This window comes from Phacochoerus africanus, chromosome 11 (genome assembly GCF_016906955.1).
Source record: "Phacochoerus africanus isolate WHEZ1 chromosome 11, ROS_Pafr_v1, whole genome shotgun sequence".
NCBI classification, from domain to species: Eukaryota; Metazoa; Chordata; class Mammalia; order Artiodactyla; family Suidae; genus Phacochoerus; species Phacochoerus africanus.
Genome location: NC_062554.1, coordinates 5,705,028 through 5,732,255, shown reverse-complemented (window position 1 = coordinate 5,732,255; position 27,228 = coordinate 5,705,028). Strand labels below are relative to the sequence as shown.

The 27,228-nt window shown below is 42.9% G+C and overlaps 1 protein-coding gene across 5 annotated transcripts in view; it reads right to left on the bottom strand.

Moving 5' to 3' along the window:
- NUP98 (nucleoporin 98 and 96 precursor) overlaps nt 1-27,156 on the bottom strand; it is a 100,251-nt gene extending 73,095 nt beyond the window's left edge. For 4 of the 5 annotated variants that reach the window (XM_047753993.1, XM_047753994.1, XM_047753997.1 and 1 more), the window contains exons 1-7: nt 26,992-27,156; nt 10,068-10,169; nt 7,343-7,444; nt 7,049-7,225; nt 3,423-3,562; nt 1,259-1,366; nt 5-185 (exon numbers count right to left, since the gene is read on the bottom strand). In XM_047753993.1, coding sequence (XP_047609949.1) covers nt 5-185; nt 1,259-1,366; nt 3,423-3,562; nt 7,049-7,225; nt 7,343-7,444; nt 10,068-10,143 — 784 coding nt within the window. In that variant the 5' untranslated portion in view covers nt 10,144-10,169; nt 26,992-27,156. The remainder of the gene's footprint in view (nt 1-4; nt 186-1,258; nt 1,367-3,422; nt 3,563-7,048; nt 7,226-7,342; nt 7,445-10,067; nt 10,170-26,991) is intronic. The other variant, XM_047753996.1, reaches the window with a different exon arrangement.
- Between the last annotated feature and the right edge of the window lie 72 nt (nt 27,157-27,228).

Sequence of the window (27,228 nt, the reverse complement as noted above, 5' to 3'; positions counted from 1 at the left end):
TTACTGGTTCCAAAGGCTGTTTTGTTCTGACCATATGCAAAGCTTGAATTTGTGGTCGAAGAGCTGAAGAGTCCTGCCGCACTGGAGGTGGCCGGCGAAGACCCAAACAAGCCAGTCGCAGTACCTGCTCCCACCTGGTTCTGTGGGCCCTTCCGGTTGGCTTGATAGTCCTCCAAGCGAAGTTCCTGGAGTGAGAGAAAACGTAGCCCAAATTAACGCACAGCCAAGAAACATTCAGGAGATTAAATACTTGAATTTAGTTTTCGATTTCTATGTTCCCACAGCAACTATGACTAAAAAACAAAAAATGGCTAAATGGTTAACTTAGTATCCTTACAGAAAAGTATTTTCAATAGCGTAGAACGGACATTTAAATCTATGCTACAACTACTGCAAGACCACAACTACAGGCCAAGGGACATCTCAATTTCAATTTTTTTTTACAGACAATAATACTTTCCTTTAGACAATAATTTTGCCCAGTCTTACTCCAAATGTGAATATTAGCTGATTGCAACATGGAAGATTCTGTGGAATTCAGAAAACTTAGGAAAAGAAGGGACAAAATCTTTTAATTAACAATTTTGTCTCACAAGTGAGGGTGTCTCTATATACTCCAATGAAGCAGGCACATTTGGGGATACAGAAGAAGCAAGAGCAGCAACAACCTGACGGTCAAAATGTACAATGACACAGCAACGATGATGCACAACCTGTAACTTCATGCAACACGGATAAACCTCACAGTGTTGACAGACAGACTTCAGAGTATATAACGTAAGACTGCATCCACACAAAGTTAAAAAATGGGCAAAACATGAGCAGCCAGGACACCTTGGCTACCTCTGGAAAGTGAGGACTGCGACTATGGGCAGAAGCCAAAGAGGCTATCGGGATGCCGGGGATGCTTTCTGTTTTTGATCTAGATCCTGATTACACGGCTGGGTTATCTTAGCAAAAACTTACTATGTTGCATACTCATGACCTTAGTAAAAACACATGCACGAGCACACACTGCCCAGACATACGAGCAAGAGCCCATCAGAACAGATCATTAACAGAACTGTACTGGTATATGCAAACTGAATGTCACCTCCATCTAAAACAACAGATACCTATAAATAATACACTAATTTTATTTTTTGGTTTTTTTTACATTAATTTTAAAAAATAATTTGACGTTAGTTTTTAACATAAATCCTAAAAAATAGTTAAATATTCGAAAAGCTGCTTTCCAACAGAATCGCGTTTTACTGACCTCTAGTGACTTGCTTTCATACTCCTTCATAGCAGTAATGCACTGGTGCTTGGTACTGATGTTAGTGCTAACTCCAGCCTTAACCATAGTATCTGTACCAGTTGGAGGCTGCAAAAGATAAAGGCAAATCTGAAAGGCTAAAGCAAAAATGCAAACTCAAGCTTTATACCCCTAGAGTTCCCTGGTGGCCCAGTGAGTTAAGGATCCAGGGCTGTCACACTGTGGCACAGGTTCCATCCCTGGCCTGGGAACTTCTGCAAGTGCAGCCAAAAAAAACAAGGCTTTACATCTCTTCTCTTATAGACACAATTCTTCAACCCACTCAACGCTATAAGCAGGCCGCCAAGTCTTTTACTAAAGAGACAGTGTCAAGAGTATTTAATTAGGAGTTCCCACTGTGGCTCAGTGGTAACGAACCCGATTAGTATCCATGAGGACACAGGCTCGATCCCTGGCCTTGCTCAGTGGGTTAAGGACCCAGGGTTGCCATGAGCTTTGGTGTAGGTCAAAGACGAGGCTTGGATCTGGTGTTGCTGTGGCTGTGGTGCAGACTGGCAGTTGTACCTCTGACTAGACCCCTAGCCTGGAAACTTCCATATGATGCAAGTGTGGCTCTAAAGAGCAAAAAAGAGTACTTGATTAAATACACTTCATTTCTGATCTCTTCTTACATCAAGGTTATATGCCTAAGTCAATCTCAGCAATAACAGGCATCAAAAACCTAGAAATTAATCCCATAACCAAGCCATCCAATTATCTATTAAAATACACTTTATATGCCCAATATATACATTTAAACCTCCACTTCTGAGTTCTACCTCCTACTCCGCTCTTAAGTGTTTACTTTATGACTACTGTTGCATTTAAGTAATATGGGAGCCAGGTTTTCATCCCTTATAAGCATAGGAGGCAAAAGGCACTGGTAACTGGAGATTCCTACTTGTATTGCTGGTTTTCTCAACTGTTGTACATTCTAAGAAACAAGACATGGTATTTTTCATTACAATTACATTTAACCTTATTTTAAATTCATGATTCTAAATTCAGTAAAATGAATTCACCACCTTGCCTAAGAAATTCTTCATTTTCTGGAGTAAACTTTAACAAGTTTTGTCAATCCCTATTTTTGCAGATTTCCATTACACTAACTGCACTGCCAGCCTATCCTAGAGTAACTCCCAAACAATCATATCAAGTGTATCTGACATCAAATGGTATTCCATACATTTTCACAAACTCTTCCATTCTAACCCTCTATCCAACTTCTCAAAAAAGCTACAGAACAAGTTCCCCTGTGGCTCAGTGGGTTAAGGATCTGGCACTGGCACTGCTGTGGCTCTAGTTACAGTTGTGTTGCAGATTTGATCCCTGGCCTGGGAACTTCCACATGCCAAAGGAGTGGGGGGAAAAAAGGTGAAGAAAACATAAAGCTTTATTTATTTTTCCATTTCACCAACAAATGTTTTATTTCTTTTTTTTTGGTCTTTTTTTGCTATTTCTTGGGCCGCTCCAGCAGCATATGGAGGTTCCCAGGCTAGGGGTTGAATCGGAGCTGTAGCCGCCGGCCTACGCCAGAGCCACAGCAACGCGGGATCCGAGCCGCGTCTGCAACCTTCACCACAGCTCATGGCAACGCCAGATCGTTAACCCACTGAGCAAGGGCAGGGACCGAACCCGCAACCTCATGGTTCCTAGTTGGATTCGTTAACCCCTGCACCATGACGGGAACTCCAAAAGTTTTATTTCTAACTGGCACACAGAACATTGATTGAGTTATTCCATTTATCTCCTTAAAGAGGCCCTGTTTTCAATTTTTATACAGTTTACCCCATACAATTCTATGGCTTGACCATTCAGAGGCCATTTACTATGAAAATAGTAAATACAAGCTCAACCTTATACTAGCTGTTGTAATCAAACACTGTGAATACAAATATAAGTAATTTGAGCATAATTCAAATATACATTATCATCGAGATTTATGATTCATGCCTTTACTTATCTACTGTACAACTATTCACAGATTTTGTTCTTAACACATCTTTCAGGAAGAGTAAGACTAAGCTGTGCAGAACTGTAAAGAGGAGAAATTTTATGATTCATTCTGCAAAAAAATATATAGGAGGAAAACATATTCCACAAAGACTTAAAAGAAAATACTTACGTTAAATTTAATAGTAGTCCCAGTAGGAGCCGCTGTAAAACTACTTGGCCCAAAGAGGGAGCCAGATGTGCTACCAAAAGGATTGGAGGTGGTATTTGTAGTTCCAAAAAGGCCCCCACTGCTAGTACTTGTTCCAAAATCTAAATATTAGAAAGAAAAATGGGATGGTAGAATTATTTAAAAATTCGTAAGTGATCTTAGGACTGGGCTGTGGCCCTTGAGTACATTACTTCACATCCTCAAACGTTCCATCTTTCAAATCTCCCCAGCAAGTACCTTCAACCAGATAGTTCCTACAGACATACACATAGTTCTAGGCTCACAACGCGGAAGTCAAACATCAATCCTGTAGTCAGCTCAGTGTCCATGAAGTCCCCCTTCTTGGGCATATTTAGAATACGAGTTAAAACAGAGCCCTGTTTCATCATATATTTTGTCTCATTTTTCTTGGTAAGACTAGATGCTGAACACGTCTTTCTGAAAATATCACAACGGACTTAGACAAAGATCACAGTATCTTTTATTTACATGTTACCAGAAAACCTACATATAACCAAGTTTAAAACATACAAATGGTCCCATTAGCACAACCAAACATAGGTTAGTATGAAATTTCACCCAGAAAAATAAGTGAGAAAAATTAGTAGGGGAGTTCCCTGGTGACCTAGAGGGTTAAGGATCTAGTAGTGTCACTGCTGTGGCTCGGGTCACTCACTGCTGTGGCATAAGTTTGATCCCTGGCCTGGGAACTTCCACATGCTATGGGTGAACACTTCCCTCCCAAATAAAAATATGAGTAGGCATGTTGATCATTTTATAAAAATAAATTTATTTTCCAAAAAGCTAATTTTTTTTTTTTTCTGCTGTTGTTTTATCTTTTTAGGGATGCACCCATGACATGCGGAAGTTCCCAGGCTAGGGGTCAAATCAGAGCTGCAGCTGTAGGCCTTCACCAGACCACAGCAATGTCAGATCCAAGCTACATCTAAGACCTACACCACAGCTCACAGCAACGCCAGATCCTCGACCCACTGAGCAAGATCAGGGATCGAACCTGCATCCTCATGGATACTAGTTGGATTCGTTTCTGCTGAGCCACAACAGGAACTCCCAGTAAGCAATGAAAAGTTACCTGCCAATATTTAATATTAAGCAACATCCTAATTACTAAGAGGAACTGATTTCTCACTGATAGTCAAACTATTTCTTTTCTTATTTCTCTGTTTCAACATCTCCTCAAACAACTTTCCCTTTGTAGAATACTGAGAGCTGTCTATCGTCCTCATTCTGCCATACTCTTGCTGGGAATGGTATCAACTGACAAGGCACACCTGTGCAAACTTCAGTGGCTGCTCAAAGAACTGTGTGGAGAACTATCCCCAGGCCACATTTAAAGAGAAAGAAGCCATAGATTAAACACCTGCCATCCAACAGAAATAAAAACAAAAATAAAAAAATAAAGTGAAATAAAAATAAAATAAACCAAACCAATGGGACCTAACCAAACTTCCAAGCTTTTGCACAGCAAAGGAGACCAAAAAAAAGTGAAAAGACAACCTAAGCAATGGGAGAAAAATAGATGCAAACGATGCAACTGACAAGGGCTCCAAAATACACAAAGAACTCATACAGCTCAGCAAAAAAAACCAACCCAATGGGAAAATGGGCAGAAGACCTGAATAGACATTTCTCCAAAGAAGATATATGGATGGCCAACAGGCACATTAAAAAAAATGCTATAAAACCACTATTAGAGAAATGCAAATCAAAACTACAATGAGGTACCAACTCACACGGGTCAGGATGGCCATCATTAATAAGTCTACAAATAAAAGCTGGAGAAGATGTGGAGAAAAGGGAACCCTGCTACACTGCTGGTGGGAATGTAAACTGACACAACCGCTGTGGAAAATAGTATGGAGGTGCCTCAGAAAACTAAATAAAAACTACCACATGACCCAGCAATCCCACTCCTGGGCATATACCCAGACAAAACTTTCATTCATGCACCCATATGTTCATTGCAGCACTATTCACAATAGCCAAGACGTGGAAACAGTCTAAATGTCCATCGACAGATGAATGGATTAAGAAGATGTGGTACATATAGGAGTTCCCATCATGGTGCAGTGGAAGGGAATCCGACTAGGAACCATGAGGTTTTGGGTTCTATCCGTGGCCTCGCTCAGTGTTAAGGATCCAGCGATGCTATGAGCTGTGGTGTAGGTCACAGATGCAGCTCGGATCCAGCATTGCTGTGGCCGTGGCATAGGTCGACAGCCATAGCTTCAATCTGACCCCTAGCCTGGGAACCTCCATATGCCACAAATGCGGTCCTGAAAAGACAAAAGACAAAAGACAAAAAAAAAGAAAGAAAAAGAAAGATATGTTACATACATACACAATGGAATACTTTTCATCCTTAAAAAAAAAACAAAATAATGTCATTTGCAGCAACATGGATGGAACTAGAGACTCTCATACTGAGTGAAGTAAGTGGGAAAGAGACAAATACCATATGATATCACTTCTATCTGGAATCTAATATATGACACAAAAAAAACCCTTCCACAGAAGAAAAAAAAAATCATGGACTTGGAGAACAGACTTATGGCTGCCAAGGCGGAGGGGGAGAGAGTGAGATGGACTGGGATGTGGGGTTAACAGGTGCAAACTATTGCCTTTGGAGTGGATCAGCAATGAGATCCTGCTGTGTGTATAGCGCTGGGAACTATGCCTAGTCACTTACGATGGAACATGATGGAGGATAATGTGAGAAAAAGAATGCATGTGTGTATGTGTGACTGGGTCACTTTGCTGTACTGCAGAAAACTGACAGAACACTGTAAATCAACTATAATGGAAAAAATAAAAATCATTTTAAAAAGGAGTTCCTGTCATGGATCAGTGGTTAATGAACCCAATTAGCATCCATGAGGACATGGGTTCGATCGCTGGCCTCACTTAGTGGGTTAAGGAGCCAGCGTTGCCATGAGCTGTGGTGTAAGTCACAGACATGGCTCAGATCCCAAGTTGCTATGGCCGTGGCATAGGCCGGTGGCTACAGCTCAGATTAGACCCCTAGCCTGGGAACCTCCACGTGCCTTGGGTGCGGCCCTAGAAAAGACAAAAGACAAAAGACAAAAACAAAACAAAAAAAAAACACCATTAAACCAACCAACCACCTGCCATGGACGAAGAGTGGAGGAGTCGCCCTGTCACAGCCAGTATTTCTCATTCCTGTTTCAGTCTCTCCAAACCGAAAGTGAAACAGAGGCAGGGAGGTGCCCCTGCAGGCTTCAGTTAACCGCCCACAGTCCTCCCTGAAATTCTCCTGTCCAGACACCCATGACACTACTGGGACCAGGCTCTTCATCCTATTCTCTAGTCCTTCTCTGTCAGGTGCTTCTTTCTCTGCCTGTCCCACTAACACCTGTGCTCCTCAGATTTCCATTCTTGGAGAAATGTACATACCCCCTCCTTTCCAGTCTACTAAACTTTCTGACACGTTCTGAAGTTCTCCTCTCCCCATGTCTTAGCTCTCTGGTGGGAAAAGGAGACGGGAGAACACACTCAACAAGCAAATCACATTGTTAGATGCAGAAGCCCAATGATTTACTACTTACTCCCAAAGCCTGTTGGTTTATTTTGTGCAAAGGCATTGTTTTGGGATGAGAAGAGACTGGTCCCTGTGCTTGCAGTTCCAAACAAGCTGTTTGACGTTCCTGTTGATGTGCCGAACCCAAAGCCAGTGCTTGTGGAGGTGGCTGGCTGGCTAAAGGAATTGGTACCAAATAATCCTCCTGGAAAGATGGAAAGGGGGGAAAAAAATAAACAGTTAAATGAACAGATTGGAGCCACTAAGGGAAGTCCTATACCAGCTACAAATAAATCAACTGTGTTCTATACAAAACCCCTACCTGGCTTGGTCTGTGAATTTCCAAACAGGCTTCCAGTATTGTTGCTGGAACCAAATGCAGATGTTCCAAATGCCCCTCCACTAGTAGTGCCAAATCCAGTATCTGATAAAGCAAAATCCAAGGTCAGAGTAAAATCTATACCAGGTGACCCAATAAAAAAGGATTCTATTTTTTTTTTTTAACATTTACCATTTGAACAGAACCACTAGTCTAATCCAAAAAATTTTTTTTTCAAAATTCCATCAGACTACTCACTACAGAATTAATATTAAGCCTCAGACATTTTAGTCGCTGTCCTGGTAAAGTAAGGAAACAAAGTAAAAAAGGTTATGACTTTTCAATGAGTTAAAAATGTTGGTAGATTTTTTTAAAAGAGTGCCAATGTAATTAGCTACTAAGAGCTACAGACAAAAATAAAATTATCAAAATAAAAGTGTTAAAATTTTCTCCAGACTCCGTACACTCCATAATCACTGGGATGAATGATCCTTAATTACAGGAGCGCATCCGAATGATCTGGGAAGTTTTTCAAAATACACATGTTCAAATTCTCATCCCAGAGATTCTAATTCCCTAGTTTTAGGATAGGAAGTATGTACTTCAGGAAAAAACCTCCGAAAGTGACTCTGAGATAAACAAGGTCCTACTGTAGAGCACAGTGAACTGCATTCAATGATATGGCAATAAATTATAATGGAAAAGAATCTGAAAAAGAATATATTTATGTATAATGAATCGCTTTGCTTTATACTAGAAACTAACACAACATTGTAAATAACTATACTTCAATAATTTTTTTTTTAAAAAGTGACTCTGGAGTTCCCGTCGTGGCGCAGGGGTTAACGAATCCGACTAGGAACCATGAGGTTGCGGGTTCGGTCCCTGGCCTTGCTCAGTGGGTTAACGATCTGGCATTGCTGGGAGCTGTGGTGTAGGTTGCAGACGCGGCTCGGATCCCGCGTTGCTGTGGCTCTGGCGTAGGCCGGTGGCTACAGCTCCGATTCGACCCCTAGCCTGGGAACCTCCATATGCCGTGGGAGCGGCCCAAAGAAATAGCAAAAAGACAAAAATAAAAAAAAGTGACTCTGACATCTACACTGTAGCTCACGGCAATAATGGATCCTGCCAGGGACTGAACCCACGTCCTCATGGATATTAGTTGGGTCTGTTAACGCTGAGCCACAGTGGGAACTCCCCAGGATGTGGGTTTGATCCCTGACCTCATTCAGTGGGGTAAGGATCCGGTGTTGCCACAAGCTGCAGAGTAGGTTGCAGATGTGGCTCAGATCCAGTGTTGCAATGGCTGTGGTGTAGGCCTGCAACTACAGCTCTGATTTGACCCCTAGCCAGGGAACTTCCATATGCTGCAGGTGTGGCCATAAAAAGAAAAGAAAATTTCCCCTATTATTTTTGTTAGGAATGTCTGAAGTTTGGTAGTTACGCTTTTTTTTTTCGGGGCGGGGGAGGCAATTCCAGTTCCTGAGCCAGAGATTCAACCCATGCCACAGCAGTGACAATGCTGGATCCTTAACCCACTGTCCCACCATGGACCTCCAATAGTTATGCTTTTAAAAACTTTCCTATGTTAGAGAAAGTTTCTGTTCTGAGATTTCTATTAAAATATTCTTCAGGAATTTCTGCTGTGGTGCAACAGGGACTGGTGGAATCTTAGAAGTGCTGGGATGCAGGTTCAATCCCTGGCCTGGCATAGCGGGTTAAGAATCCTGTGTTGCTGCAGCTGTGCTTAGGTTGTGACAGCAGCTCGCATCTGATCCCTGGCCCGGGGAAGTCCATATGCCGTGGGAAGGCCAAAAGTGGAAGAAAAAAAACCTCTTCAGATGCTTCTCTCCCTTAAGAGAGGGATAAAAACAAGACGGGGAAAATGCTGATTGCTGAAGCTGAGAAATAAGTACATGAAAGTTCTTTCTGCTTATGCGCCAAGTGTAAATTTTTAACAAAAAGTTTAAAAATGAGTGAATAAGGGTTGCTACAGGCAACTAGTGTCATGTATAATACTGAGTGCAAGGGGAAATCTCAGGAGGGCTGGTGGGCTTAGGGACTGATATTTTAACAGCTATGTTCCTTATTCACAGAGCAAATATCAGAGCTGTTATTCAATAAGTGCATTTTAGACTTATATTTAAAAAGGTATTTCTTGGAGTTCCCATCTTGGCTCAGTGGTTCCCGACCAGGAACCATGAGGTTTCTTTCGGGTTTGATCCCTGGCCTTGCTAAGCGGGTTAAGGATCCAGCATTGCCATGATCTGTGGTGTAGGTAGCAGAAGCGGCTCGGATCCCTCGTTGCTGTGGCTGTGGTTTAGGCTGGCAGCTACTGATCCAATTAGACCCCTAGCTGGGGACTCTCCACATGCTGCGCTGCACCTCTAGAAAAGACAAAAAAAAAAAAAAGACAAAAAAATAAAAAATAAATAAACAAAAAGGTATTTCCTGGTCTGAAATTAGTAGCTTTATAACTTTTTGCTAAAAGAACCAATTAATAAAAACACTTTAAGTACTTTCTACTGATAACTAAAAAACCATGAAAACTCAGAACTTCTATATTTTTAGGAAACGTTTAACAAGATCTTCTTCTTACATGGCCATTTTTCAAAGAGACTTTATTATAAAGACCAAAGTATGAATTAATTTCTATCTAAAACTATCAGAGTGGATTTGTTCTTAAGAATAGCTTTTTTCTCCCTCTCTTGTTATTTTTTAAACTTACTCTGCCCAAATGTTGAAGTTGTGCCAAAGCCACCTGTGCCACCCCCAAAGGGGGTTCCAAATGACTTATTAAACATCTTCAAAATGAGTCTGCTTCAGAAAGCTGAAAAGAAGGAAAAAATTATCACTTTTTAAAGACCACAGAATACAATGGAATTTTTTTTCAGAAAATGCATCATTCTACAATTTAGTTAGGCCGGCTCAACCTAGGGTGTAATGTTCACACTCATTCAATATCCTCAAACTCTATATAATAAATCAGACTTTGTAAAATTGTGCTGAATTGAGTTAGTACCATAACTTGAAGTTAAACTTCAGATTATACTCACAATCACCCCTTTAAAACAATGTTTTTTGACTTTTTTTTTAAACCTAAGCCCCCTTTTAATAAAGACTTCAGGTCTATTATGCCAGATTTTGGCATTCCTATGTAGGAAGTTTATGCCTAACACACACTAAAAATTACAATGATATTCTGTTCTCCCAACCAATCTAAGAAGCTAAAATTTTTGTCAGCTTTTTTTTTTTTTTTTTTGGCTTTTTAAGGCCACACTGGTGGCATATGGAGGTTCCTGGGGGTCAATTCGAAGCTACAGCTGCCAGCCTACACTACAGCCACAGCAACGCAGGATCTGAGCTGCATCTGTGACCTACATACACCACAGCTCACAGCATCGCCAGATCCCTGACCCGCTGAGCAAGGCTAGGGATTGAACCTGCATCCTCATGGATACTAATCAGATTCATTTTCGCTGCACCACAGTGGGAACTCCCAGCTTTTATTTTCTATAGTTTGCAGAGTAAAAAGTTTACCCCTTATTTTTTGTATACAAAATGTTACAATACTCTTCTTCAAATTATGCACACCCTCTCCACCCATCTCTAAACCCCAGAGATTCGGTGCCCTGACATCCTTTTTAAGATTACTTTCTAAACACTATGCTCTATGTTCCCCTAATCCATCTTCTACTACTTCTGGGAACATTATAGAAAACCTTTGGTCAAAACCCCCACCTCATATGAATGAGTCCCCTCCAGGATCTAAACAATGCACCAAAGTTCCACCAAGTACAAAAGTCAATCTCCATTCTTCCCCTCTAGATTTGAATGAAAACAAGGTAAAGGTAGAGTTTTCTAAGAATTAAGACTCCCCCAATAAATGTTTCTTAAACTTAAGACAGTCTGCTACCACTTACCTGCCGGCAGACAAGAAAATGAGTAAACTACTTCCAACATGAGAACTCAGTCAATCATGCTTGTTTAGATTTTATGGCAGATATGACGGTTTTTCTATTATTTATACATAACAAGCAGTTTTTTCTTATAGTAAAATCATACACCTCATTCATATAACAGAAATTAATGTAACACGCTGAAGTGTGCCCCACAAGAACCAGTGTCCCATTAGCACTTTGGTATTCTAACACTCAACACATTTTGTGTAACATAGGAAGAGATGAAATACAAAACGCTTTTACAGAAAGCAACATTCTGCCCCTCTGAACTCTCCCAGAAAAAAAATTCCAACATTGAGTTCTTTATCCCAACAATAAAATTAATAAAGCCTTCAGTGAAACAAAGCTCAATGAAACCAGTGATTCAAGAGGGCCACATCAGAATTAGATGGCAAGTTTTTCAAAATATAAACCCCTGGGCCCCATTCTGGAATTAAGACACCAAAATGTCCAGGGTTAGGATATAGACATTTCTATTTGGAAAGGATCCTCAAGTGGCTCTCATGCATCCCCTTGGAACTGGAGGCTATATTTCAAGTAATCATCATTTCTCTTTCAGTTATGAGATCTGCTTGAAGTGTCCTCCCTTCCCAATTTATCAGATGTCACAAAGTGACAGACTGGACTTTTACCGTATTAACTGGTGACTCTCCCTTCCAGGGAAATATTCTAAGTATTTAGCACAAGTCTAGATCTCTTTGGGTTTATCAATGTATTTGCTTTTCAACAGTTCGTTGGAACTGACAGCTGTGCTAGGGGTCAGACGTCTGGACCAATTTATTGGATTGTACCCCCTCTCACACCGCAGTCTTGGGTCACAGCTTCTATTAAATCTACTTCCCTGCACCTGTTGACTAAATTTTTTGATCCTTCACTAGCAACACAAAAATATAGTTGAGTTATAATAGTTACCATGCTAAATTTGCCCTTCTTTTTTTTTTTTTTTTTGCTTTTCTAGGGCCACACCCGCAGCACATGGAGGTCCCCAGGCTAGGGGTCTAATTGGAGCCAAGCTGCATCTGCGACCTACACCACAGCCCACAGCAACGCTGGATCCTTAACCCACTGAGCGAGGCCACGATCGAACCTGAAACCTCACGGTTCCTAGTTGGATTCATTTTCACTGTGCCACTACCAGAAATTCCCCATTCATTTTCTTATTCGTCCCCACAAACAGCAACCTATTTACTCATGGAAATCTGACATCTCCTATACAGCACACGTCAGGATTCAAAAGCCAAATAAAAGAGTTTTCTCTATTAAACTTGTCCTCATATAGAAGATTTGTGTTAATTCAAGTTTTAGTGGCACTAGGTTCCAGAGACAATAGCCAGAGCTTCTAACAAGCAAAATTTGATTTTTCATAATCTTATTCTAACACAGAAAACCAGCATCACATATACATTCCACAAAGGGATTTTAAGTAGTAAAAAAAATGTTCTGAGAAACACCTCAATGTTTATAAGCACTTAGATGTTTTGTTTTGTTTGTCTTTTTGTAATTTCTTGGGCTGCTCCTGTGGCATATGGAGGTTCCCAGGCTAGGGGTCGAATCGGAGCTGTAGCCACCAGCCTACACCAGAGCCACAGCAACTCGGGATCCGAGCCGCGTCTGCAACCTACACCACAGCTCACGGCAACGCCGGATCCTTAACCCACTGAGCAAGGCCAGGGATCGAACCCGAAACCTCACGGTTCCTAGTCGGATTCGTTAACCACTGCGCCACGACGGGAACTCCAATAAGCACTTATATGTTATCTCAACAACCTTAAAAGGATTGTATTGTGCACCACCACCTAGACTTTACAGATGAGACAACAAGATCAAATCTTCAGTAAGTTTCCCAATGTCAAAGTAGTGATAAGCAGTGGAGCCCCAGTTTAACCTCTGACTTTGCATGGACACGCTCAATCCTAGAATGAAGGATACTAAGCGACAAGCAAGGACATATGCAGTATATTAAGGAAATCCATGTGTTCCAGATCCAAGAACAAGATCTATTACAGAGGCCAAATGCAATTTAGACTCCCTGGGCGGTAAGGGGTAGGGAGCTTCTCACTCAAGCTCAGCCTATCTTTTTGATTCTGGCAAGGATGAACCTGCTTTGGCTCAAACCTGGGATTCTGGGTTTTTGTTTTTGTTTTTTAAATATCACCGTGGAAGTGAACCAAAATTGTGGAAACAGCCTCATGATTTTCAGAAATTAAATAATGGATAATACACAAAACCCTCTGTTCTTCAAAAAAATCAATTTCCTGACTATGCTATGAAGTGTCAGTGATTTGACCAAAAATGCCCCTCTCTCTACTCTTGCCCCCTACCAAACAACCTACAAATTCATTCTTCAAAACCCAGCTCACAGAGTTCCTGTTGTGGCTCAGTGGTTAACGAACCCAACTAGCATCCATGAGAACGTGGGCTCGATCCCTGGCCTCACTCAGTGGGTTAAGGATCTGGTGTTGCCGTGAGCTGTGGTGTAGGTTGCAGACGTGGCTCAGATCCCAAGTTGCTATGGCTGTGGTGTAGGCCAGCAACTACAGCTCTGATTCGAAACCCTAGCCTGGGAACGTCCATATGCCACCAGTGCGGCCCTAAAAGACCAAAAAAAACCACACAAAAAACCACAGAAAACACCTCGCTCAGGTATCATCTCTTCTCTAAGCCCTCCTTAAGGCCCTCCATCAGTGAGTGGTCACTCCTTTGGGCTTCTACAGAACACTGCATGTTTACACGCACCCATCTCGACTCCCTCTACCCTGCGCCCTGTGATAACATCAACTACACAGATTTCCCTTTAGGACCGGGGAGCTGTCAGCCCGCTGCTGCGAAGTTCTGCCGAGAGGCCTTAGCTGTCCGTCCCCTCAGCACAGTCCCCGCACTGCCCCCAACGAAGAGAGCGACCTCATCCAGGCTCTTATCCACAGCCAGGCCCCTCCACGTCAACTGAGGGTAACTCTTGGTAACCCCAGCTTCACATTCCCCATGGACTGGCTGGGACGTTATCACAACTCTGCTTCTCCCCCAGCCCATTTCTCCTCCTCCACAGGCGGTGATCCCAAGCGCTCTTCAATAAAACTCATGCAGGACCATCTCCAACTCGGAGGCGGCTTCCCAAGGAAATCAACCTCTCAAGCTCCCCAGCGCTCTCCCCCCACTTTGTCAACTGTCCAGGGTGGAGACGGTACCCTTTGTTTACTATCCCGGAACCTAACCAAGGGTCCACGTTCTAAATTAATGACAATCATCATGAGTGTGTTTTAAAGCAGCCTGAATGACCAGGTTACTTGACCAGTAACTTCAACTGGAAAATAAAATTATGCTAGATTAATTCTAACAACAAAGGAAGCCATGAAAGGGAAAGACTCTTGGTAGAATTTATCATCTCATTCAGAAGCGATCGCAATGGCGGATACGACCAGCAGACACTGCTTTGCCGAGCCTTTACATACATATATAAAATCAGATTCTTAACCTGCTGAACCAACCACACAGGAACTCCCCATATGTACGAATGCTGAAATGTTTAGGTGTGTGTATATATTGTCTTAAACTAGCTGACAATATTTAAAATAGGGATATGGGAGAGTTCCCGTTGTGGTGCAATGGAAACAAATCCGACCAGTATCCATGAGAATGTGGGTTCAATCCCTGGCCTTACTCAGTGGGTAGGGGATCTGGCGTTGCCATGAGCTGTGGTGTAGGTCATAGACATGGCTTGGATCCCACACTGCTGTGGCAAAGGCCCACAGGTGCAGCTCTGATTTGACCCCTTACCTGGGAACTTCCATATGCCACCGGTGCGGCCCTAAAAAGCAAAAATAAGTAAGTAAATAAATAAAACAGGGATATGTCAGAGTTTCTGGACGGCCTAGCAGGTTAAGGATCTGGCATTGGGGAGTTCCCATTACGGCTCAGCGTGTTAAGAATCTGACTAGTATCCATGGGGATGCGGGTTTGAATCCCTGGCCTTGCTCAGTGGGTTAAGGATCCAGCATTGCTGTGAGTTGTGACATAGGTTACAGATGTAGCTGGGATCCTGCATTGCTGTGGCTGTGGCACAGGCTGGCAGCTACAGCTCTGAGTTGACCCCTAGGCTGGGAACTTCCATATACTGTGGGTGCAGCCCTAAAAAGCAAACAAACAAACAAACGTCACCACTGTAGCTGGGGTCAGTACTATAGTGTGGATCTGATCCCTTGCCCAGGAACTTCCTCATGCCACGAGCAGAGTCAAAAAAAAAAAAAAAAAAAAAAAAAAAACAAAAAAAAAAACAAAAAAAGGATAGCTCCTACCGAGCCCCAGACTGTTACTGACATGAAATGATTACAGTCCTAGGCTGCATAATCATTAGGTTTTTCATGTGAACCCGTTCCTACCGAATGCAGAAGTTCCCGGGCTAGGGATTGAACCCACACCTCAGCAGTGACCCAAGTCACAGTAGTGACAATAAAAAATCCTTAACACTAGGACACCATGGAACTCCAGGAACTGCTCCTTTTGGTCAGAGTCATATTCTCCAATGTGCTGCAATACCCACCCATTATCACTTATCACCATCAGTTGCCTCGCCCTAACAGGTTGAGTTTGTAACTTCTGATATAATCAGAGAAAGGAGCCATACATTAAAAACTCAAAGAGCATGTAAGTGACAAGAAACAGGAAGTCAAAGTTAGGTCAACAAATGAGCAAGGAGTTCCTGTTGTGGCTCAGCGGTAATGAACCGGAATAGGACCCATGAGGATGTGGGTTCAATTCCTGGCGTTGCTCATCAGGTTAAAGATCCAGTGTTACCATGAGCTGTGGTGCAGGTCGCAGACGAGGCTACACCAAGTTGCTGGGGCCTCTCTGCAGTTCGATCCCTCACCCAGCACAGTGGGTTAAAGGATCCGGTGTTGCCTAGGTGGTGGGAACTCCATATGCTGCAGAGTGGCACCCCACCCCCAAAAAGTGAACCAGGCCTTGAGGAATTAGAAAGCGAAGAGAGGGAAAGCCTAAGAAAGGAACACATGGAAGTTCCCGTGTGGCACAGTAGGTTAAGGACCCTGTGGGGCAGGTCACAACTGCAGCACAGGTTCAAACCCTGGCCCGGGAACTTCCACATGCCAAGGGTTTGGCAAAAAAAAAAAAAAAGAAAGAAAGAAAGAAAAGAAAGGTATACAAGTTAGAATGGGTTATTTGTGTACCATCTTGTCTGGCCTTGTATCTAAACACCAAGTCCAGTTTTGCTCACATGATAAGCATATAATAAATGTACTTATCGGTTTATGACGTAGTGATATTAACCTTAAACTGCCCAATTAAAGGAATGGCTCAGAGCACTCTAAGTCTGTACCCAGGATATCATATCAAGAACAAGGCACTACCACAACTTTTACACAAAGTTACCCTAAGGGAATTATTTCAAGTAAAAGATGTTTAGGGAGTTCCTGTTGTGGCTCAGTGGGTTAAGAACCCGACTAACATCCATGAGGATGTGCGTTTGATCTCTGGCCTCGATCAGTGAGTTAAGGATCTGGTACTGCCCACAAGCGTGGGTCACAAATAAATGCAGCTCAGATCCGGCATTGCTGCGGCTGTGGCAGAGACCAACAGCGACAGCTCTGATTCGACCCCTAGCCTGGGAACCTCCATATGCCACTGAAGTGGCCCTAAAAAGACAAAAAAAAAAAAGATGTTTGATGAAAAAAATCAAGTTACAAAAAGATATACTTGGCGGATTCTTTATATAAAATAGAAAAGATAACACTGTTTTTTATGGATACATACATAATAAAAGTAAAGAGGGAGAGGAGTAAAATACATGAAAGTGGTTGCCTCTGGAAAGGAAGGGAAATGACAGAGGGGCAGAGAATCAGAGGACCCAAACACTTCTGTAGTGTTTAATTCCTCTACTAACAGCAAAAGATTTAGGATGCAAATATTTGCACTAACTCTATTTCACTTAAAAAATCTATTCAAAAAAGAGGACAAAGGAAGTTCCCATTGTGGCTCAGTGGTAACAAATCCAACTAGTAACCATGAGGATGCAGGTTCCATCCCTGGTCTTGCTCAGTGGGTTAAGGATCCGGTGTTGCCGTGAGCTATGGTGTAGGTTGCAGACACAGCTCAGAGCTGGCTTTGCTGTGGCTGTGGTGGTGTAGGCCGGCAGCTGCAGCTCTGATTCGACCCCTAGTCTGGGAACTGCCACATGCCTCAAGTGTGGCCTATAAAGACATTAAAAAAAAAAAAAAAAAAGGAAGACAAAGTATTCCTGGAGACTGAAATGTACATGACTTCTGAATCTGTTGAAGTTTATAAAGGCCTATCATACACACATTCAAGTCTATCCTTTTATATATAGTAACCTGGCCCCAAATGAAACCCTCCTAGAGTAAATAATACTAGCTAACATTTGAGTTCTTATTTTGTCCCAACCACTGTTTTAAGTGCTTTTTATGAATTATCTCATATAAACCTCCCAAGAATCCAATGAGGTAAGTATTTTTATCCCTATTTCACAAATGGTGAAATTGAGACAGAAGTAACGTGACCAAGATCACAAAGTTATTATGGACTCTCGAGATTACGCTCGAGTCTGGAGTCCAGACCTCCTCAGGAACACACACTGACAACTAAAGGGAAATGACTCTGCATTCACTTTCAACAGGAAACCTATAAACCCAAAATCTGGAAGTATTGATCCAGCACTATCAGGAGAAAGAGAAACGTCTCCGGCAAACAGGGGAGTTCAAGTTCCCAGAAAGATAATCTCTCCTGCCAGATGACAATTTACATGGTTTCACCCAGCCTGGAGGAACTTTCCTACCAAAGTTAACCACTTCCTTTATGGACAGACTGACTTACACTTGCTGCAATTTGGGCGGAGGGTATAAGACATACTTAGGAAAAACAAAAAAGAAATAGTGCTATACAGAAAGAGACAATGCCCTTAAATTTACTCTGCGCTCTATGCTTCGCTCCTAATTGATAATTCAAACTGTCAAATACAAAAAAAGAGGTAGCTGTAATAACACACCAGTAGCCCAGCAGCCCCTGCTGTCCAGACTCGAGCGAGACAAACTGATGTCCAATTTTTGTGAGCTTTATGAACTTTGTGAACAAAGACAAAACTCAGTTTTCTCCCAGAAAAATGGACAGACCCTGAAACATGGTAACACCCAGTCAACTGCCAACTTTAAGTGCTATCTGAATGACTAAGCAAGCTTGCTGCTCTCTGACAACAGAAAGTTACCCAAATGGCACGTTTTTCATTTCACTCCACCAAGTTCCTCTGTATCAAACTCAGTAAAGAGCAAAAAACACTAAATATTTGTTAGATGAACGGAACAGTACAGTTAGTTACTTTCCAGCTTACAAAGTACTTTTTTATATGCTCTCTCTCATCTTCACAAAAGTACTAGGGAAGGCAGGAATTATCACCCACAGTTCAACTCAAGAGAAAAATGACTGCTAATTTTTGCCGTAGGTGGGAAGAGTGGTATGGGAGCTGGGGAGAATCCCAGGTGAAAAACATTGTCCTGATCTTCACACCTAGTAACATACCCAGCAAATCATCCACTCCCCTCTTGTTTTACAGTATCCTTCTTGTGACTGACCCCCAGATCAAGTCACTCCCTTTGTTAGAACTTTGTTTTCTCCTAAAAAAACCCGTCCTCCTTTCTAAAAAGTGCTGCTCAAGTCTCACCTGCTTCTCATCTGTCCCAGATTAGACCCTTCACTCTTATCAGTATAAAAATACTTCTCCTTCCCCTCCCCCTTTCCAAGCCCTATTACATAAACTAATGCCACCCAGCTGTTTTCAGTTACGCAATGTATCTGCCACAGTACCTGCCGCTCGAGTTTATGAGCTGTGTGCTGCCCTGGTAAACACCATCTTGATTGTGCTCAATTCCTCCCACTAGTGCGAAAATTAATTTGACATAATCCACTGTATCTAATACAGCTCCCTCCTCATAGCACTGCATGGCATTTCCTTATCCCCTTAAACCTAACAGTCATTTTACAAACTCAAGGAGTGAAAAGAGCACATGAGTTTTAGAGTGAGACAAATCTGTGTTTTAAACTCTCTGCCATTTAGTATCTCTGTATTTCTGTCAATCTAAAATTAATTCAAAATAGTTAAAAGATGAATAAAAAACTGTGCAACTGTAGTAAAGTCATGAATCCAACTTTAGACCTCAATTTCTGACAACAGGGTTTATACAGCCTATACCAAAGGACTGCTAGGACAAAGATGCCTCAAACTAGAGCTCCTCAAAAGCGGGTTTTGATTTAGTTTTACAGTATTTTTTTTTTTAGAAAAATGTATTTCCCCTTACTCTCAACCTTGATTGATCAACGCCTAGCTAGAACTCCATACATAATAGGACTTATTTTCCAATACTTCAGTGTCACCTACTGACCATTTAACACAGCCATAAAGCACCACTGCAAACAATAAAAACAAATACCCCTCCCCCCCCCCACACACTGTACTGAGGTCACTCTGACCCTTCCCTTACTTCTGCTCATCTCACATCTCTAGCCTCATCCCCGACTACTCACCTTTTTCACAAACCCTTGTGCCTGTTTCTTAAGAAGTTTATTCCAGCAAGAAGGGTTATGCAGATCCTAGCAATCTTTATATAAAAGCAGCACATGGATGTAGAACTGAACAAAAGTGTGAAGTGATGAGTGACTCCAACACATGCCCATGGAGAGAGGATGAACAGACTAATTCAGGCATTCCATTATCTTCCCCCGATCAGTGGCTGTCAAATATTTATAGCTATGGAAACCTATATATAAAACAGACATAAAGCACGAGCTGCTCTGGCTGAAGGAAAGAAGGGTGAGGGGCACAGCACCACCAGCTGAGACCTTTCAAAGCAGCTTATGGCTGTAGGAAGGAGTGTGAAATTCATTGTCCGAGATCAGTGGTTCCCAAAGTGTGGTCCAAAGGCTCCTAGAAGCCCCCAAGACCTTTTTCGGTAAAGTCTAAACTATTTTCAAAATATCCTAAGACATTATTTGCCATTCCCCCCCCTTTTATTTTAACTGTGCTGACCTCTGCATGGCTCAGCAGAAACAAAATCTGACTAGCAACCTTGAGGACGCAGGTTTGATCTCTGGCCTTGCTCAGTGGGTTAAGGATCTGGCGTTGCCCTGAGCTGTGGTCTAAGTCGCAGACGTAGCTCAGATCCGGCACTGCTGTGGCTGTGGTGTAGGCCGGTGGCTACAGCTCCGACTCGACCCCTAGCCTGGGAACTTCTATATGCTGCGGGTGCGGCCCTAAAAAGACAAAAATAAATAAATAAATAAATAAATTTAAAACCACTAGAATCTGAGCAAGAAAACACCCAAACTGTATATTTACTGACTTCTTCACTGCCACCCACTTTCAAGTGAATGTCCTTGATAAAGTAGTAAAAATTATTCCTGTTACTGATGAAGTAGTAAAAATTATTCCTGTTATTAAATCTTGACATTTCAGTACAAAGCTTTTTAATACTGTGTAAAGAATAATGATTCTTTGGGATGAAATGGGAAGTACTCAAAAGAACTTCTACATATTGAAAACACGAAGGTTGTCCCAAGGAAAAACACTTGTGTCACAACAGTCGAGGAGAAAGGTAAAGAAACGGCTCAGGGAGTTCCTGTCGTGGCGCAGTGGTTAACGAATCCAACTAGGAACCATGAGGTTGCGGGTTCAGTCCCTGCCCTTGCTCAGTGGGTTGACGATCCGGCGTTGCCGTGAGCCCACATGCTTCGGAAGCGGCCCAGGGAAATAGCAAAAAGACAAAAAAAAAAAAAGAAACTCGGCTCAGATCTGACATTGTTGTGCCTGTGCTGTAGGCGGGGAGCTGCGGCTCCCATTCGACCCTTAGCCTGGGAATTTCCATATGCTGCAGGTGGGGCCCTCAAAAGACATTAAAAAAAAAAAGAAAAGAAGATAAAGCAATTGATTTTGTTTTCATGGAGCACCATTTTTATTTCAAAGGATAAATGACAAACTATGGTTACTTAGATTTGAAGTGAAAATTGGAATCTTGAAAATCTGCGTATGCTGCCAGGAGCTTGTGAGTTTCCCAATTCTTTTTTTTTTTTTCTTTTTAGGACCGTACCGGCGGCATATGGAGGTTCCCAGGCTAGGAGTCAAAGCGGAGATACAGCTGCTGGCCTACATCACAGCCACAGCAATGCAGGATCTGAGCCGTGTCTGCGACCTACACCACAGCTCATGGCAATGCCAGATCCTTTACCCACTGACCGAGGCCAGGGATCGAACCTGCAGTTTGCCAGTTCTTAAAAAGACTTATCTGATGAAACAGGCAGAAATATTAGCAACTGCTAATTTGTCAACTTTTGGAAGAGCTGCATAAGTCAGTGAACCAGTGATTTCTAAATGACCAATGTATGATGTCATGAAGTCATGCACGGGTAAATACCCAAAGTGCAAGACCAATGAATTTTAATGTAACCTTGTAACAAAGTTCAATGATATGCTTTCAGATTCCATGTTGCAACAAAACTTTAAAAAGGTGTGAGCAGTGTTGAAGGAAAACAACTGCCACTATTTGAAAAGGCTTTTATTGATACACTGCTTCCGGAGTTCCCGCTGTGGCACAGGGGAAAAGAGTCCAACTAGGAACCATGAGGTTGTGGGTTTGATCCCTGGCCTTATTCAGTGGGTTAAGGATCCCGCGTTGCTCGACTGTGGTGTAGGCTGGCAGCTGTAACTTCGATTGGACCCCTAGCCTGGGAACCTCCACATGCCGTAGGTGCGGCCCTTAAAAGCAAAAAAAGAAAGAAAAAACCACTGCTTCCTTTTCCAACTACTATATATCTGTATGAGGCTGGATTTTCTTCACATATTTCAACCAAAACAACATACTAACCATGCGAATGCAAAAGATCTGCGAATCCAGTGGTTTTCTACTAAGCCAAACATTTAATTTGCACAAATGTAAAGCAATGCCACTCTTTTCATTAAACTTTTTACATAATTTTTCCTAGTTATCTTTATATTAACAAATTTATTTTTTTAAATCAATAAATCTTTTAAAAGTTGGTTTCAGTTTCTAGTGCAGTAAAAATGAGTAAATATAACCCACATAAGCAAAAGCTGCTTGTAGCCTTCAATAATTCCTAAAGGTATAAAGGAGTTACAAGGCCTCAAACTGAAAACTTTGAGACCATCGCTATAGCCTCCAATTTGTCTGACCAGTATCACATCTTCCAATTTACTCCATTCCCTTCTCAGCTTAAAATCACCCAGTATCAGAGTTAGCTAATTAGACCTATGTTTTAAGAAATAATTTTTATTTCTCTACTAAAAAATTACAATTACTTCACATTGCATTGAATTAAGTAAAAACGCTTCAATGTGACATATAATTTTCAGTGTTTATTAAATTCTCAAGAGTCAGGAGTTCCCATCGTGGCTCAGTGGTTAACGAACCTGACTAGTATCCACGAGGATTCAGGATCGATCCCTGGCCTAACTAAGTGGGTTAAGGATCTAGCATTGCCATGAGCTGTGGTGAAGGTCAAAGACGTAGCTTGGATCCTGCTTTTCTGTGGCTGTAGTGTAGGCCATCAGCTTCAACAAAGACTGGACCCCTAGCTGGGAACCTCCATATGCCTCAAGCGGGGCCCTAAAAAGAACAACAACAACAACAAATCTCAGAGTCAGTACAACTGGCCAAGGCCTCTGATTCACGTGGTATCAAGTACATCAGTGAAACGGAGAGATAATGGAATCAACAGCATCACATTTAATTACATCAATTCAACTACAAGCTCTTTCGCCCTCTTCCACAAAACTGCAATAGATGTTGCTCTATTTACCCAATGGCCTATCCCCTTTCCGACACGACTTTGATTTCTCCTATCCCAGAGGAAGGGAGGCTACCATAGAAATGAAAGAAGAAACTAAAAGTGATTCTAGGACTCTTAGCTTTTCCGCTTCCCACACCAGATTTCAAGGACAAGGGTTTTCAAGGACAATCTTAACCAAATGTACCTTATTAGCTGACCCCACAAGCACTGACCAGGCAAGATAAAGATAAAAGTTTTTTTTTTTTTTTTTAAGCTAAAATACTGGGAACATTTTCTCTAGAACACTGGTCTCATTCAGGGGCAGTTCTGCCTCCCAGAACACCTGACAATGCTCAGAGACATTCTTGATTATTACAACTTGGGGAGGAGTGTGTTCAGAGTATCTAATGGGTAAAATACTGTTAAATATCCTACAATACACAAATGCCAAATACTTAGGTTTTCTTTTTTTTTTTAAGTGAGGCAAATAAACTGTCAAAAGAGAAGAAAGCAAGGGCTGGCTCAGGTGAGGTGGGGGCAGGGGAGAAAGAGACTAGGTTCAATTCTAAACGCAAAGAATGCAGGAGTTCCCCCTGTGGCACAGTGGGGTAAGAATTCAACTGCAGCAGCTCGGGTCTCTGAGAAGTACTGGTTTGATCCCTGGCCCAGGAACTTCCAAACACCTTGGGTGTAGCCATTAAAACAAACACACACACACAAAGAATGGGCCAAATTCTCAAGAAACAATGGTTAGAGGCATACCTTGTCTCTAATACCTATTGTTAAATCTCTAAACTTCTTAGTCTCCCAAGCTTTCAACAAATTGCATAATTACAGATGTGCTCTTTACTGGAAATTAAACATCAGTACTACCACCCTCTACTTTCTAAAGTTAATTGCTATTATGAAAATAATATTCCAGGAGTTCCTATTGTGGCTCAGGGGTAACAACCCCAACTGTATCCGTGAGGATGTGGGTTCAGTCCCTGGTCTCGCTCAGGTGTTGATCTGGTGTTGCTGTGGCTGTGGTGTAGGCCGGCAGCTGCAGCTCCGATTCAACCCTGTCTGGGAATTTCCATATGCCTTAAAAAACAAGAATAGGAGTTCCTGTCGTAGCACAGTGGTTAACGAATCTGACTAGGAACCACGAGGTTGCGGGTTCGGTCCCTGCCCTTGCTCAGTGGGTTAACGATCCGGCATTGCTGTGAGCTGTGGTGTAGGTTGCAGACGCGGCTCGGATCCTGCGTTGCTGTGGCTCTGGCGCAGGCTGGCAGCTACAGCTCCGATTAGACCCCTAGCCTGGGAACATCCCATATGCCGCGGGAGCGGCCCAAGAAATGGCAAAAAAAATAAATAAATAAAGAGCAGACATTAAAAAAAAAAAAGAAGAATAACAATATTACAGTAAAGTATATCTTTTCCAAGCTATGAATGTTTCCCTAATATTTGTGCCTATTCTTACCTACCTAAGAGCAAGTGGACATGAAATAAAGTTAGGTATCAAAGAACTGTGTAACCGTGAGCAGTATGGGTTCTCTTATCTGGGTCCCGTATTTCAGGAGTACACAAATACTCAGCTACTTTATAGACTATTTTTAAGCTTAACTCCTCCATGTTTGTTTATTCAGACTGGCAAGCACACTTACAGAAGGCCTGCTATGCGCCAAATTATCTGAATATAAAGGTAAGACCACAAATATTTCACCACAATCTAATAAAAAGACACATCTAAAATACAAAATGATTTGTGCTATAAATAGAAGTATCAAACAAGTGTCATGGAAGCTTGCAGTGGAGAGAATGCCAAGAAAGACTTCCCCAGGAGAGGGTGATGTTTGTTGAGAAAATGTCACAGAAGACACCCCACTCACCTCTTAAGAGTTAGGACTACAGTTCTGCGCTTCTCTTACACACTACTGTTTTTCAGTTTTTGCTTCGTCATCAAAACAAGAGTAAAGTGACAGTCTGACTGATGTGAACAGACCCAAGTGTCAACTAATTCGATTTCATTAAATCTCAATGAAGAGTCAAAAAATAATTCTATCAAAGTATTTCCCAGTACCTCCTTCCTATCCACCTCCTGGTTTTGTTTTTTAAAGATCCAAACTTCTTTCACCAAGAATCCAAACATGCCATCTGTCATGTTAACAAGTGTTTCTTTCTGAATTTATAAGACTCTTACAGGGAATGATCACTGCTCTTTTTCTTTCTTCCAGTTAGATTCTCCTCTGAAAAGTTTAATTTTCTCACCTTTATCTACTACAATTTTCAAATTCAGCAAGAGCTGAGTTCCAAGGTACCAGAAGCACAAAATGACTGCAGTGTACCTTTCTAAATCTTGTCCATATTTCCTGTTTTCTATTCCAATACCGTTGCAGGTCACTAAACTGGACTCTCTTCCGAGTCCCCAGAAGCTGATACTAATAAAAATTTAAGATCTGGAACAGAAAACCAGTCAATAACACATAGTTTTATTGATTCATTTACAACATAACATCACTGACATTCTTTTTCTGTGTGTGTGTCCTTTTTTGTGTTTTCATGGCCTCAGGGTTGGCATATGGAGGTTCCCAGGCCAGGGGTCTAATCAGAGCTGTAGCTGCCGGCCTACACCACAGCCACACCAACATGGGATCTGAGCCGTGTCTGCGACCTACACCACAGGTTACAGCAACACCGATCCTTAACCCACTGAGCAAGGCCAGGGATCGAACCTGCATCCTCATGGTTCCTAGTCGGATTCGTTAACCACTGAGGCATGACAGGAACTCCATAACAAGTGGCCGCACCTGCGGCATACGCTAGGTCCCGAGCTAGAGGTGGAGCCACAGCCAGTGTAGAAGCAAGGCTGAGTAGTTATGTTGTGAGCCACAGCGGAAGTCCTTTATTTTTTATTTTTGTCATCACTGACATTCTTTAACCAACTTTTTTTCCCCTGCATCTGTGACATGCAGAAGTCCCTGGGCCAGGGATCCAACCCCACAGCAGCATCCTCTGGAGCCACAGCAGTAATAATGCCGGATCCTTCAGCATGTGCCTTATCATGAACAGAGCTGGTAGCAACTAAATCAGAAACGCTACTGAAGACTATGTCTGCTTCTAACTACCCAGGGTCCCCACCTTAACCCCCTCCACCATTCCAAAGGGAGTCCTCAGTACTGGTAGGCTAGAACCCAGGAAGGGTGGTGCAGGAGAAAAATTTCTAGACTGAGTCAGACCTGATAATTGGTTAACTCTGTTTCTTCTCTGAGCCTCAGTTTCTCCACCTAAAAAACTTGCACGTGACTTACAGTAAGGGGATTGGCTTAATTTCTAATGTCCTTATGTCCATAGTAATCCAGACACCTCAGATGTCTCCTCGTCAAGCTTCACAGGGAACACGTGGAGAACAGAAAATAAGCTTTCACACCATTAAGCCGACATTAGTTCTCATTGTTTGAAAAAGCTAGAAACTCCTGACCCACTCATCCTCCCCTAGAGCTGCAAATTTCCCCTTGGAGGAACCAAGGCAAATAAAGTCCATCCCTCGCGAGGGTCAGGGAAGTGCTGGGGGAACCGTATTCAGCGTTTCAGGGCGCTGCCCTCCCAAAGGGCCGGCCCACCTAAACACCGCCGGGCCAATGAATGAGTACAACCAACTGCAGGCTCGTCCCCTGAACGCAGGCTGCAGCGCGGGACCCCTGGGCCCAGACCCCACCGACAGCGACTCCCTCCCCGAGCCCCGAGCGCGGACCTCGGGGCCCCGCCCCCTCCCTTGGGGCCGAAGGTGCGCGCAGGGGCGCGAGACTTCAGCGCAGCGAGGGCCTGGGACGCCCCGCGCACCGGCCCGCCCTGAGGGGAGGAGGAGCCTGCGGGTCCCGGCCACCACCGCCACCCCGGCTCCCCACTTACCGCGGTGCTGTGGGGGAGGGGAAGTGTCAGGAGTGAGGGCCTAGGCCCGTCCGCCACCCGCCGCTCCGAGAGCAGCGCGCGGCCGCCACGAAACCGTCGCCGCCTCCGCCGCCACCACCGCCACCGACCGCCGCTCGGGGCGCAGCGCGCAGAGGGCCCGACTGCGTCACACGCCGCCCGCCGTCAGAGGCTCGCTGCGAGCGCTCCGCCCCCGCTGTCTTCCCATTGGTAGATGCC